The following is a 13,781-nucleotide window of genomic DNA, read 5'->3' on the forward strand; positions in this document are numbered from 1 at the left end:
AGTATTAGACAGGAACCATACCTGTCAATACTCTCTGCCTTTGATAGACAGTATTAGACAGGAACCATACCTATCAACACTGTCTCTGATACAGTACTAGACAGGAACCATAACTGTCAACACTGTCTCTGATACAGTACTAGACAGGAACCATAACTGTCAACACTGTCTCTGATACAGTACTAGACAGGAACCATAACTGTCAACACTGTCTCTGATACAGTACTAGACAGGAACCATAACTGTCAACACTGTCCCATACCACTGATTAATAAGATCGTGGGGACTAGACAGTAGAGAGGAATGAAACGTTTCCACATACCAATACGTATCATGCTGGCCACAGGAGTAGACAAGAATCATTCCTGTCTATCCATCAGTACGTACCATCCTACTGGACAGACCAGTAACTGACAGTATCCGTCCCTAGCTCCTGGGACACTGGACCGTCTACCTCTAGCTCCTGGGACACTGGACCGTCTGTCTCTAGCTCCTGGGACACTGGACCGTCTGTCTCTAGCTCCTGGGACACTGGACCGTCTGTCTCTAGCTCCTGGGATACTGGACCGTCTGTCTCTAGCTCCTGGGACACTGGACCGTCTATATCTAGCTCCTGGGACACTGGACCGTCTATATCTAGCTCCTGGGACACTGGACCGTCTATATCTAGCTCCTGGGATACTGGACCGTCTGTATCTAGCTCCTGGGATACTGGACCGTCTGTCTCTAGCTCCTGGGACACTGGACCGTCTATATCTAGCTCCTGGGACACTGGACCGTCTGTCTCTAGCTCCTGGGACACTGGACCGTCTATATCTAGCTCCTGGGACACTGGACCGTCTATATCTAGCTCCTGGGACACTGGACCGTCTGTCTCTAGCTCCTGGGACACTGGACCGTCTGTCTCTAGCTCCTGGTACACTGGACCGTCTATCCTGCTGTTATACAAGGTAAATTCACCTATAATGACACTTTATTATACTCTCTATAACCTTCCTATGGATGATAATTATAGCAGGTCATTATAACTTGTTATATACCTTATAATGACCTACAGAATAGGTGTATAATGTACTATAATGTATGATGTAGTATAATGTAGCATAATGTGGTGTAATTATACATTATGCCACATTATAATGTTGTATAATGTGGTATAATGTGATTCAATGAAGTATAATGCAGTATAATACATTGTAATTAGCTGAATGTAGTATAATTATACCATTATACCACATTATAATACAGTATAATGTGGTATAATGAAGTATAATGTGATGTAATGTAGTATAATTATACATTATACCACATTATAATGTAGTATAATGGATAATGTAGCATGATGTGGTATAATGTAGTATAATGCAGTATAATTATACATTATACCACATTATAATGTAGTATAATCTTGTATAATGTAGTATAATCGTGTATAATGTAGTATAATCTTGTATAATGTAGTATAATCGTGTATAATGTAGTATAATCTTGTATAATGTAGTATAATCGTGTATAATGTAGTATAATCGTGTATAATGTAGTATAATTATACATTATACCACATTATAATGTAGTGTAATCTTGTATAATGTAGTATAATCTTGTATAATGTAGTATAATCGTGTATAATGTAGTATAATCTTGTATGTAGTATAATCGTGTATAATGTAGTATAATCGTGTATAATGTAGTATAATTATACATTATACCACATTATAATGTAGTATAATCTTGTATAATGTAGTATAATCTGGTATAATGTAGTATAATCTTGTATAATGTAGTATAATTATACATTATACCACATTATAATGTAGTATAATCGTGTATAATGTAGTATAATTATACATTATACCACATTATAATGTAGTATAATCGTGTATAATGTAGTATAATCTGGTATAATGTAGTATAATCTTGTATAATGTAGTATAATCTGGTATAATGTAGTATAATCTTGTATAATGTAGTATAATTATACATTATACCACATTATAATGTAGTATAATCGTGTATAATGTAGTATAATCTAGTAAATGTAGTATAATTATACATTATACCACATTATAATGTAGTATAATCGTGTATAATGTAGTATAATCGTGTATAATGTAGTATAATCTGGTATAATGTAGTATAATCGTGTATAATGTAGTATAATCTGGTATAATGTAGTATAATCGTGTATAATGTAGTATAATCGTGTATAATGTAGTATAATCGTGTATAATGTAGTATAATCTGGTATAATGTAGTATAATCGTGTATAATGTAGTATAATCGTGTATAATGTAGTATAATCTGGTATAATGTAGTATAATCGTGTATAATGTAGTATAATCTGGTATAATGTAGTATAATCGTGTATAATGTAGTATAATCGTGTATAATGTAGTATAATCGTGTATAATGTAGTATAATCGTGTATAATGTAGTATAATCTGGTATAATGTAGTATAATCGTGTATAATGTAGTATAATCTGGTATAATGTAGTATAATCGTGTATAATGTAGTATAATCGTGTATAATGTAGTATAATCGTGTATAATGTAGTATAATCATGTATAATGTAGTATAATCGTGTATAATGTAGTATAATTATACATTATACCACATTATAATGTAGTATAATCGTGTATAATGTAGTATAATCTGGTATAATGTAGTATAATCGTGTATAATGTAGTATAATCGTGTATAATGTAGTATAATCGTGTATAATGTAGTATAATCATGTATAATGTAGTATAATCGTGTATAATGTAGTATAATTATACATTATACCACATTATAATGTAGTATAATCTTGTATAATGTAGTATAATCGTGTATAATGTAGTATAATTATACATTATACCACATTATAATGTAGTATAATCGTGTATAATGTAGTATAATTATACATTATACCACATTATAATGTAGTATAATCTTGTATAATGTAGTATAATCGTGTATAATGTAGTATAATCTGGTATAATGTAGTATAATCGTGTATAATGTAGTATAATCGTGTATAATGTAGTATAATCGTGTATAATGTAGTATAATCGTGTATAATGTAGTATAATCGTGTATAATGTAGTATAATCGTGTATAATGTAGTATAATTATACATTATACCACATTATAATGTAGTATAATCGTGTATAATGTAGTATAATCTGGTATAATGTAGTATAATGTCATTTTTGACCTGATAAAAGTCACTGTGCTTGTCTAAGTGTTGTTGCAGGGTCGAGTCACAGCTCCTGGCCCCCTTGCACGGTCGACACGTCGTTGGTGTACTTGTACGTGATTACTGAGCCGTGTACGTTAGTGTCCTTGGACGTCCTGTGCGTCGGGCTCACATTAGAAGTGCCCAGGTTGCATCCTGGGGGAGGTGGGACTCGATAGGCTGGCTTTTTAAAGGCCATAGGCCTGGTGGAGCAGTGTGGTAGGCCTATGTGTTGGGTTAATCTTGGGTTATCCTGGGTTAATCTTGGGTTATCCTGGGTTAATCTTGGGTTATCCTGGGTTATCCTGGGTTAATCTTGGGTTATCCTGGGTTATCCTGGGTTAATCTTGGGTTATCCTGGGTTAATCTTGGGTTATCCTGGGTTAATCTTTGGTTATCCTGGGTTAATCTTGGGTTATCTTGGGTTAATCTTGGGTTATCCTGGGTTAATCTTGGGTTATCCTGGGTTAATCTTGGATTATCCTGGGTTAATCTTGGGTTATCTTGGGTTATCCTGGGTTAATCTTGGGTTATCCTGGGTTATTAACCCACCAGGGTTAATTTTGGGTTATAATAATAATAATTATTATTATTTATTATTATTATTATTATTATTATTATTATTATTATTATTATTATTAATATTATTATTATTATTATTATTATTATTATTATTGCTGTGCTCATGATATAATATTAAGTGGTCTGCTATATTAAGTGGTCTGCTGTATTAAGTGGTCTGCTGTATTAAGTGGTCTGCTGTATTAAGTGGTCTGCTATATTAAGTGGTCTGCTATATTAAGTGGTCTGCTATATTAAGTGGTCTGCTGTATTAAGTGGTCTGCTATATTAAGTGGTCTGCTGTATTAAGTGGTCTGCTATATTAAGTGGTCTGCTGTATTAAGTGGTCTGCTATATTAAGTGGTCTGCTGTATTAAGTGGTCTGCTATATTAAGTGGTCTGCTGTATTAAGTGGTCTGCTATATTAAGTGGTCTGCTGTATTAAGTGGTCTGCTATATTAAGTGGTCTACTGTATTAAGTGGTCTGTTATATTAAGTGGTCTGTTATATTAAGTGGTCTGCTATATTAAGTGGTCTGCTATATTAAGTGGTCTGCTATATTAAGTGGTCTGCTATATTAAGTGGTCTGCTATATTAAGTGGTCTGCTATATTAAGTGGTCTGCTATATTAAGTGGCCTCCTATATTAAGTGGTCTGCTGTATTAAGTGGTCTGCTATATTAAGTGGTCTGCTATATTAAGTGGTCTGCTATATTAAGTGGTCTGCTATATTAAGTGGTCTGCTATATTAAATGGTCTGCTGTATTAAGTGGTCTGCTATATTAAGTGGTCTATATTAAGTGGTCTGCTATATTAAGTGGTCTGCTATATTAAGTGGTCTGCTATATTAAGTGGTCTGCTATATTAAGTGGTCTGCTATATTAAGTGGTCTGCTATATTAAGTGGTCTGCTATATTAAGTGGTCTGCTATATTAAGTGGTCTATATTAAGTGGTCTGCTATATTAAATGGTCTATATTAAGTGGTCTGCTATATTAAGTGGTCTATATTAAGTGGTCTCCTATATTAAGTGGTCTCCTATATTAAGTGGTCTGCTGTATTAAGTGGTCTGCTATATTAAGTGGTCTCCTATATTAAGTGGTCTCCTATATTAAGTGGTCTCCTATATTAAGTGGTCTCCTATATTAAGTGGTCTGCTGTATTAAGTGGTCTGCTATATTAAGTGGTCTGCTGTATTAAGTGTTCTGCTATATTAAGTGGTCTGCTATATTAAGTGGTCTGCTATATTAAGTGGTCTGCTATATTAAGTGGTCTGCTGTATTAAGTGGTCTGCTATATTAAGTGGTCTACTATATTAAGTGTTCTGCTATATTAAGTGGTCTCCTATATTAAGTGGTCTCCTATATTAAGTGGTCTGCTGTATTAAGTGTTCTGCTATATTAAGTGGTCTGCTATATTAAGTGGTCTGCTATATTAAGTGGTCTGCTATATTAAGTGGTCTGCTATATTAAGTGGTCTGCTATATTAAGTGGTCTGCTATATTAAGTGGTCTGCTGTATTAAGTGGTCTGCTATATTAAGTGGTCTACTGTATTAAGTGGTCTAGCTATATTAAGTGGTCTGCTATATTAAGTGGTCTGCTATATTAAGTGGTCTGCTATATTAAGTGGTCTGCTATATTAAGTGGTCTGCTATATTAAGTGGTCTGCTATATTAAGTGGTCTGCTATATTAAGTGGTCTGCTATATTAAGTGGTCTGCTATATTAAGTGGTCTGCTGTATTAAGTGGTCTGCTATATTAAGTGGTCTGCTATATTAAGTGGTCTGCTATATTAAGTGGTCTGCTATATTAAGTGGTCTATATTAAGTGGTCTGCTATATTAAGTGGTCTGCTATATTAAGTGGTCTGCTGTATTAAGTGGTCTGCTATATTAAGTGGTCTGCTATATTAAGTGGTCTGCTATATTAAGTGGTCTGCTATATTAAGTGGTCTATATTAAGTGGTCTGCTATATTAAGTGGTCTGCTATATTAAGTGGTCTGCTATATTAAGTGGTCTGCTGTATTAAGTGGTCTGCTATATTAAGTGGTCTGCTATATTAAGTGGTCTGCTATATTAAGTGGTCTATATTAAGTGGTCTGCTATATTAAGTGGTTGCTATATTAAGTGGTCTGCTATATTAAGTGGTCTGCTGTATTAAGTGGTCTGCTATATTAAGTGGTCTGCTATATTAAGTGGTCTGCTATATTAAGTGGTCTATATTAAGTGGTCTGCTATATTAAGTGGTCTGCTATATTAAGTGGTCTGCTATATTAAGTGGTCTGCTGTATTAAGTGGTCTGCTATATTAAGTGGTCTGCTATATTAAGTGGTCTGCTATATTAAGTGGTCTATATTAAGTGGTCTGCTATATTAAGTGGTCTGTTATATTAAGTGGTCTGCTATATTAAGTGGTCTGCTATATTAAGTGGTCTGCTGTATTAAGTGGTCTGCTATATTAAGTGGTCTGCTATATTAAGTGGTCTGCTATATTAAGTGGTCTGCTATATTAAGTGGTCTGCTATATTAAGTTGTCTGCTATATTGTCTGCTATATTAAGTGGTCTGCTATAAGATAAGATAAGATAAGATTTCGTTCGGATTTTTAACCCCGGAGGGTTAGCCACCCAGGATAACCCAAGAAAGTCAGTGCGTCATCGAGGACTGTCTAACTTATTTCCATTGTGGTCCTTAATCTTGTCCCCCAGGATGCGACCCACACCAGTCCACTAACACCCAGGTACCTATTTGCTGCTAGGTGAACAGGACAATAGGTGTAAGGAAACGTGTCGAAATGTTTCCACCCGCCGGGAATCGAACCCGGGCCCTCCGTGTGTGAAGCGGGAGCTTTAGCCACCAGGCCACAGGGCCACCACCAGGCCAGTTTATAATCACTTCAGGTCAGCTCAGATCTTCACAAAAGTTTAACTAAGTATTACCAAGTTTAACATTAATATCTTAAGGTAAAAAATTGTGTTATTTCCCTATATAAAGTGGAACTTATGGACCACAGTGGTACTAAGTCGCACTAACTATTTTGTGTTATTCTGGTGGGTTATTTACTTATGTCTATGTTAACCTGAGTAAACTTACTTATTTGTGGAAAGTATTTAATTTCCGAAGCTCTAGTGCCTAATGGGTGTTTAATGTGTTGATGTGGGTCAGGAAATGTATTTGAAAATGGACTAGAACCAACAGGGAAGCTCTGCGCCTGTGCTGATGGGCTGGGGAGAGGTCGAGACGGGTCATCAGGGAGACGGGGCATCAGGGAGATGGGGCATCAGGGAGACGGGGCATCAGGGAGACGGGGCATCAGGGAGATGGGGCATCAGGGAGATGGGGCATCAGGGAGACGGGGCATCAGGGAGACGGGGCATCAGGGAGACGGGGCATCAGGGAGCGGGAGTGTTTTGAATTGAGTTAAGAGGCTGGGAAAGCATGGGACCAGGAAATTGGCGTTCACGGCAGACTAAGGATTAATATAGGCCTCACTTCATAATAGGAAGTGTCGTAGCTGTTCCTGGTGAGGAGTGAGGGAACGTGATTGACGGGACCACCGTAATAAAGTGGTAAAATTAGTGAATAATGGTAGGACCACCGACGCCATGGAGTGTGTCCAGGGGAAAGTACCCGTGATTTAACCATCACTCATCAGTCTCAGATCTTAATGGAGTGACCTCTAATGTGTATAATAATTATGAGACATAAAATCGTTGTGTGGATTGTAATGTAATCGCTGATAATAACACTAAGTTAAGAGAATGTGTGAAGTGAAATAAGTTGCCTTGCTCCGAATGAACACGTGGAGTCCTCGTGGTTCCTGTCCCGAGGATAGTGAAGTTTTTATGGGGTCCCGACTTCTAAACCGGGACAAACCAACGGATACCTCGTCCTGCTGGTTATTCCGTGTTGGTGTAACAGGACATCGAAATGAGATAGTGAATTGAGGAAATAAGGAGCATCAATCACCCACAGTTAAGTAACCCTTCTAGTTATAGCAGACTGATACTGGCCAGTTAGGTATGTTGTAATTGGATAGGTTATGGGTGATCAAGCTACATCAAGTGACCACCAGAGAACATCTGGTAAATGGTGGGATTATTAACAAATGTTTTTCCTTGATGGATGTATCCATGTGTATCCTAATCCCCCCCCCTTCATTCAGTTAAACTAATATAATCTATACAGTCCACAATTATTTAGTAGTGCCGTACTTGTGGGTGCTATCCAATTTATACTGGTCTCGGATAGATATGGATAAGATTGTGAGGTCGAAGGGACCACCTGCAGGGACCAGGGGTGTTAAATTTTCTCACATGTCTACACGGGGTGACTACGGTAAACAATATGGCTGTTGTTTCCCAATGAGATTACTTGTATGCATATAACGTTGAGGTACATACAGGTAACCCCCTATAAAATTTTCCATATTATTTACATACTTATTTGTGTACGTACTTACGTTACTTATTTACATTCTTCCAACAGGGTGAAATTGCAGAGGAGAATAAGGCATTATGGCAGCGCTGGCCTCTAAGGACTTGTGTACAAATTTGCAAGATATTAAATTATCGGAGGCCGACTTGCAGCAGTTCTGTTGTCCTCGTGCACACTGGCAGCCAGGACATGTTCTTCTCTATAACATCGACCAGAGTTGCAATCGTTTCACCTGCAGGTCAGGTCAACGCATCTGTGTGCGGTGCGGTGCTAATTACCTGGTGGATAGTGAGGGTTATGTGTGCTGTGGGGGTGCGGATAACACTGAAGTGATCTGCAACCATCACTGTTGCAAAAGCTCATCTTGCATGGGTGACTCTTCATGTCATGTCTGCAACAGACCACTAGACATGACAAAATACCCTCACTGTTCTACTCACTTGTATCACGTCTCCGATGAAATTGAAACTGATACTCTTACTGGATTTATCAACACAAATCTTAAGGAAAGCATCAGTGAAAAATCCATATATGCTCTGAGCTGTGATATGGTTTATACCACAACTGGATTGGAAGTTGCAGCCATATCTATGGTTAACTCTGACTGTCAGGTGGTGTATGAGACTAAAGTCAAGCCTAAATCCACAATCATTGACTACAATACGGAGCATTCGGAAATCATAATGGAGGAATACTTAGGTCTGCAGAAGAAATTATCTCGGAGAGCTCCATCGATACTAAAAGAAATTAAGAGAAGACTAAGCGTTGGAAAGGCCTCCTTGTTGCGACGTTTTGGATACGATGGAAGGTCATCTCTCAAAAAAGTCCACAAAAAATTGCTCAAACTGATTGGGAGTGACACGATTCTAATTGGTCATGACCTGGGCTTCCACTTACTCAGGTTGAGAGTGATACATGACAACATTGTGGACACGATTGCCCTGTACCCACATGAGAATGGCTTCCCTAATCGTATCTCGCTGGCAAGTTTAAAAAGCAAGTACCTGAAATGCACCACAACTACCGTCTTGGGTTTTAAGTGTCGTGGCGACGCCCAGACAGCCATGCAACTTGTCAAACTTAAGTGCTAGACTCGACTCAAATTTTTTTTTCAGTTAACCGGCCATATTCCACCAAGGCCGGATGACCTAAAAATTAAAATAAAAGTTTCTTAATAAATTTATCAGTTTATACAGGAGAAGGGGTTACAAGCCCCTTGCTGCCGGCATTTTAGTTGCCTCTTATGCTGTAAAATATGTATTCACTGGTGGACCTACACATTTGGATCCCTGAAGCTTGGACTGTTATGGGTCCCTGAAGCTTGAACTGTTATGGGGTCCCTGAAGCTTGAACTGTTATGGGTCCCTGAAGCTTGAACTGTTATGGGGTCCCTGAAGCTTTAACTGTTATGGGTCCCTGAAGCTTGGACTGTTATGGGTCCCTGAAGCTTGAACTGTTATGGGGTCCCTGAAGCTTGAACTGTTATGGGTCCCTGAAGCTTGAACTGTTATGGGTCCCTGATACTTGAACTGTTATGGGTTCCTGAAGCTTGAACTGTTATGGGGTCCCTGAAGCTTTAACTGTTATGGGGTCCCTGAAGCTTTAACTGTTATGGGTCCCTGAAGCTTGGACTGTTATGGGTTCCTGAAGCTTGAACTGTTATGGGGTCCCTGAAGCTTGAACTGTTATGGGTCCCTGATACTTAAACTATTATGGGGTCCCTGAAGCTTGAACTGTTATGGGTTCCTGAAGCTTGAACTGTTATGGGGGTCCCTGAAGCTTGAACTGTTATGGGTCTTCATGATATTCCACTAACCTTTTAATTGTAATTTTACCTATTACTTCATATTGAATTATGCTATATAGTGAACCTCTACTTACGAGTGCACCCACGTGTGAGTTTCTGAAGATACGAGCAGTTGATCGGTGATTTTTTGCTTCCAGGTGCGAGCGAAATTTCCAGATGCGAGCGGGCCTCAAGGGAGGTTCCTTGACGCTGGTGAGGGACTCTTGCTCTTGATCTAGGGAATTGGATCTCATTTGTTTGTTGGAGTATCTTATTGAAACTTGGGCAATGTATGATGGAAAGATGCTTCTTAACGTTCACCAAAATTGACAAATTGAGCCATAAATAACGGAGTTCACTTCTCAGCCGTTACCTGCCTCTTAGCAGTATGCTTTTGTATGGTTTTTATGGTTGTATTATGGATGACATATTACAGAAATAGATATGATTTTGATTGGTTTCATGAAGAAAAGTATCTTGAAATTGAGGTCAAAGTAGCAGAAATGTTCTATTTTTGCCGATGTTCTAGAATAAACAAATGATGTCACCGTCCAATACCTGCCCAACTGTCCATTCCAATACGCAGTCATGAATGGGTTGACATTATTTATTACAATAATGCAGTAGTCTGCATAACAGTAAATCTTCTATTTTTTGTGTGAATAAAACTTCCAAATGGTAAGCAAGAGTAATATAAGAATACATAGGTACTAATAAATAATAATAATAATACATATAATAAAAGAATTATATAATAACATACGTAGTATAATAATATAAATTATTATAATACGTACGTACTACTAATAAATAATACTAAAGTTATAATAATATTGTAAATGAGTTTGAGAGTGCCACCACCAGATGGCAGTATTGTGTATCGAAACAATACTCAGTCCGCGTGTGTTTCAACTCACTGTGGAGATAATTCTCGTGATTTGCTTATGTTTCGTGCAGCTGTTTTGCAGAATTTCTTGTTTCTAACCATGGGTCCTAAGAAAGTAAGTGCAAAGGACAGTGCTGGGAAGAAAAAATAGCCAAAAATTAGGGAATAGTGAAGTGACATAAGTGATGAAGTGTAGCATTAGGCGTGTACCATTAGGAGTGTACCATTAAGAGTGTACCATTAGGACTGTACCATTAAGAGTGTACCATTAGGAGTGTACCATTAAGAGTAGCATTAAGAGTGTAGCAATTAAGCGATTGAAAAAGGACAAAACGAAATGAACTCATGACAGCATACGCAGCTGTGCCCAGCATCTCTTCTCCACCATCAACCACCAACAATTCTTCTCGAAAGTAAATTATTATTATTGTTTTCCTTGTGAAACTATGTAATCTAATGCAGAGTGCCTTACCAACACTCCATTGTCTTATTATGAAAGCATGGGAAGGTATGTAGTCAGGAGCAGGAATGGTTGCTGTGGCGGCCCTATACACCCCCAACAATTACAATGGCTCCTGCTGCCTCCACTACAGGAATGGTTGCTGTGGTGGCCCTATACACCCCCAACAATTACAATGGCTCCCGCTGCCTCCACTACAGGAATGGTTGCTGTGGTGGCCCTATACACCCCCAACAATTACAATGGCTCCCGCTGCCTTCACTACAAGAATGGTTGCTGTGGTGGCCCTATACACCCCCAACAATTATAATGGCTCCTGCTGCCTCCACTACAGGAATGGTTGCTGTGGTGGCCCTATACACCCCCAACAATTACAATGGCTCCCGCTGCCTCCACTACAGGAATGGTTGCTGTGGTGGCCCTATACACCCCCAACAATTACAATGGCTCCCGCTGCCTTCACTACAAGAATGGTTGCTGTGGTGGCCCTATACACCCCCAACAATTACAATGGCTCCCGCTGCCTCCACTACCACTATACATGTATGTAATGGCATATTTCATTCATTCTAGTGTGCATATCATGTTTCTGTGTGGTTAATATTGTTTATTACATAATATTAGATGAATTGTGATAGATAAATAAGCCATAGAGTTGATGTTAGGGAAATATTAAAGTATTTTTTCGTGCCTGGAATTCCACTGGAACGGATTAATTCCATTTCAGTTAATTTAAATGAGGAAAATTGACTACAAACAAGCAAATCCAGATGTGAGCAAGGTCATGGAACGGAATAAGCTCGTAAGTAGAAGTTCCGCTGCATTATTATTATTATATTTTAAAATCCCTTCTTGTACAGTAGACCAAAAAAATTTTAAGTAATGTGGACCAAAGTCACTTCTGGGGCCCCTCTGGGATTAGGGGCCCTCTGGTAGTAAGGGCTCTCAAGATTAAGCTACATTAGTTTGCTAGTAGATCTGGTATACATATACTTAAATATACATAATGCACTAGTATTTGTAGTATACATACAGTTAAATATACATAATGTATTAGTATTCATGGTATACATCTATGTGCCTTAAAAACCATTGATCACATTCTTATTATTGTTTATAAATCTTTTGTTGATTTTACGAGATAAATACGATATGCATTTGTCCCTGTAGTAACTCTGAGGGTCAGATGAAGGGCAAGGGCCCAGAGCTGGAAATTCTTAGCAATCTTACCACCACACATTATAATACTGTAATAATAATCTCTATTTCTGTAAATACATGTACAACATTTACAGGAAGTCAGAGACATTACAATTCCCATTTGTTCGTAATTTTTAAGATTTTAGCATTAGATTTATATGATAGATTTATATGATGGACCACAGGGGCATTGACCTCTGGAACTCTCTCTAGGTATACTCCAGGTAAGGATTTTAATACCATTGACCACAATATTCCTGTATTAATTTTGGTAAAATTATAGATAACATGTTGGGTACAAGGCCACATGTGCGTCTAGTGCCATATTGTACCTAGTAGCTAGTGCTAGTGCTACTAGGTATGTGATGTTTGTAGGATTGATGGCCTAGTAGCTAGATCATTGTGAGTTTTGACTCGTTTCCCACAAGGCAGCCTAAAATAACATGGGTTCAATCCCCGACTACCTGCCGGCCATTTGTTATACACGTACACACACCATATTATTTTTGTATAGTAATTCATGACTGGATTTATAACTTGGTGTCATTGTAACTAGATATAAGGTAAATAGTTCATTACCATTGTAACTTTTTGAGGTACAGTCCCTGGACCCCATTATGTGCCTCTGTAATATTGAAGTACAGTCTGTGAACCTGTTATATACCTCTGTAATGTTGAGGTACAAACCCTAACAAATTATGTACCTCTGTAATGTTGAGGTACAGTCCTTGGACCAGTTATATGCCTCTAATCTTCAAGCTACCACCCACACCATGGGTATACACTGCACAATCACTATATTAACCTAACTAACAATAGTTTTTAAAATTTTCACCCCCTTAAGGACACAGTCTATTATATTGAAAGTCCATTAAATAGGAAGGTCTGTTTTATCGAATTAAAACTCGTACCTGTGTCCCAGGGGCTGGGAATATTTGACAGGCTTATTTTTTATACGACAACTCAAAATAATAAAAATTCTCATGAATTTATATATTTTTTGGCCCTTTTAATTTCTATTTCTATTGTAAGATAATTGAAAATACAGTACAACGTCTCCTCACCGATGACTCGGACTTACGACGGGCTCTCTGACCAGTAAATATACCTAAATAATGTATATTAGAGCTGATTTCCTCTATTCTGTTTATTACAATATACAGTACACTACTGTATAAACATTTAAAAATATACCAGAAATGTTATAAATGGTACAAATGTGTCATTAAAGCAATAT

General features: G+C 37.7%; 1 protein-coding gene across 1 annotated transcript; it reads left to right on the forward strand.

The window, feature by feature from the left end:
• Positions 1-323: 323 nt before the first annotated feature.
• LOC128704795 (exonuclease GOR) lies at positions 324-13,541 on the forward strand. Its single transcript, XM_053799937.2, has 2 exons — positions 324-950; positions 8,264-13,541. Exon 2 carries the CDS (start codon positions 8,293-8,295, stop codon positions 9,301-9,303), a length of 1,011 nt encoding a protein of 336 aa, XP_053655912.2. The 5' UTR covers positions 324-950; positions 8,264-8,292; the 3' UTR covers positions 9,304-13,541.
• Positions 13,542-13,781: the final 240 nt, after the last annotated feature.

The sequence above is a fragment of the Cherax quadricarinatus genome, unplaced genomic scaffold (assembly GCF_038502225.1).
Source record: "Cherax quadricarinatus isolate ZL_2023a unplaced genomic scaffold, ASM3850222v1 Contig139, whole genome shotgun sequence".
NCBI classification, from domain to species: domain Eukaryota; kingdom Metazoa; phylum Arthropoda; class Malacostraca; order Decapoda; family Parastacidae; genus Cherax; species Cherax quadricarinatus.

Coding starts and splice junctions, on each gene's coding strand:
- LOC128704795 (XM_053799937.2), top strand. CDS start 8,293: ATGGCAGCGCTGGCCTCTAAGGACTTGTGTACAAATTTGCAAGATATT.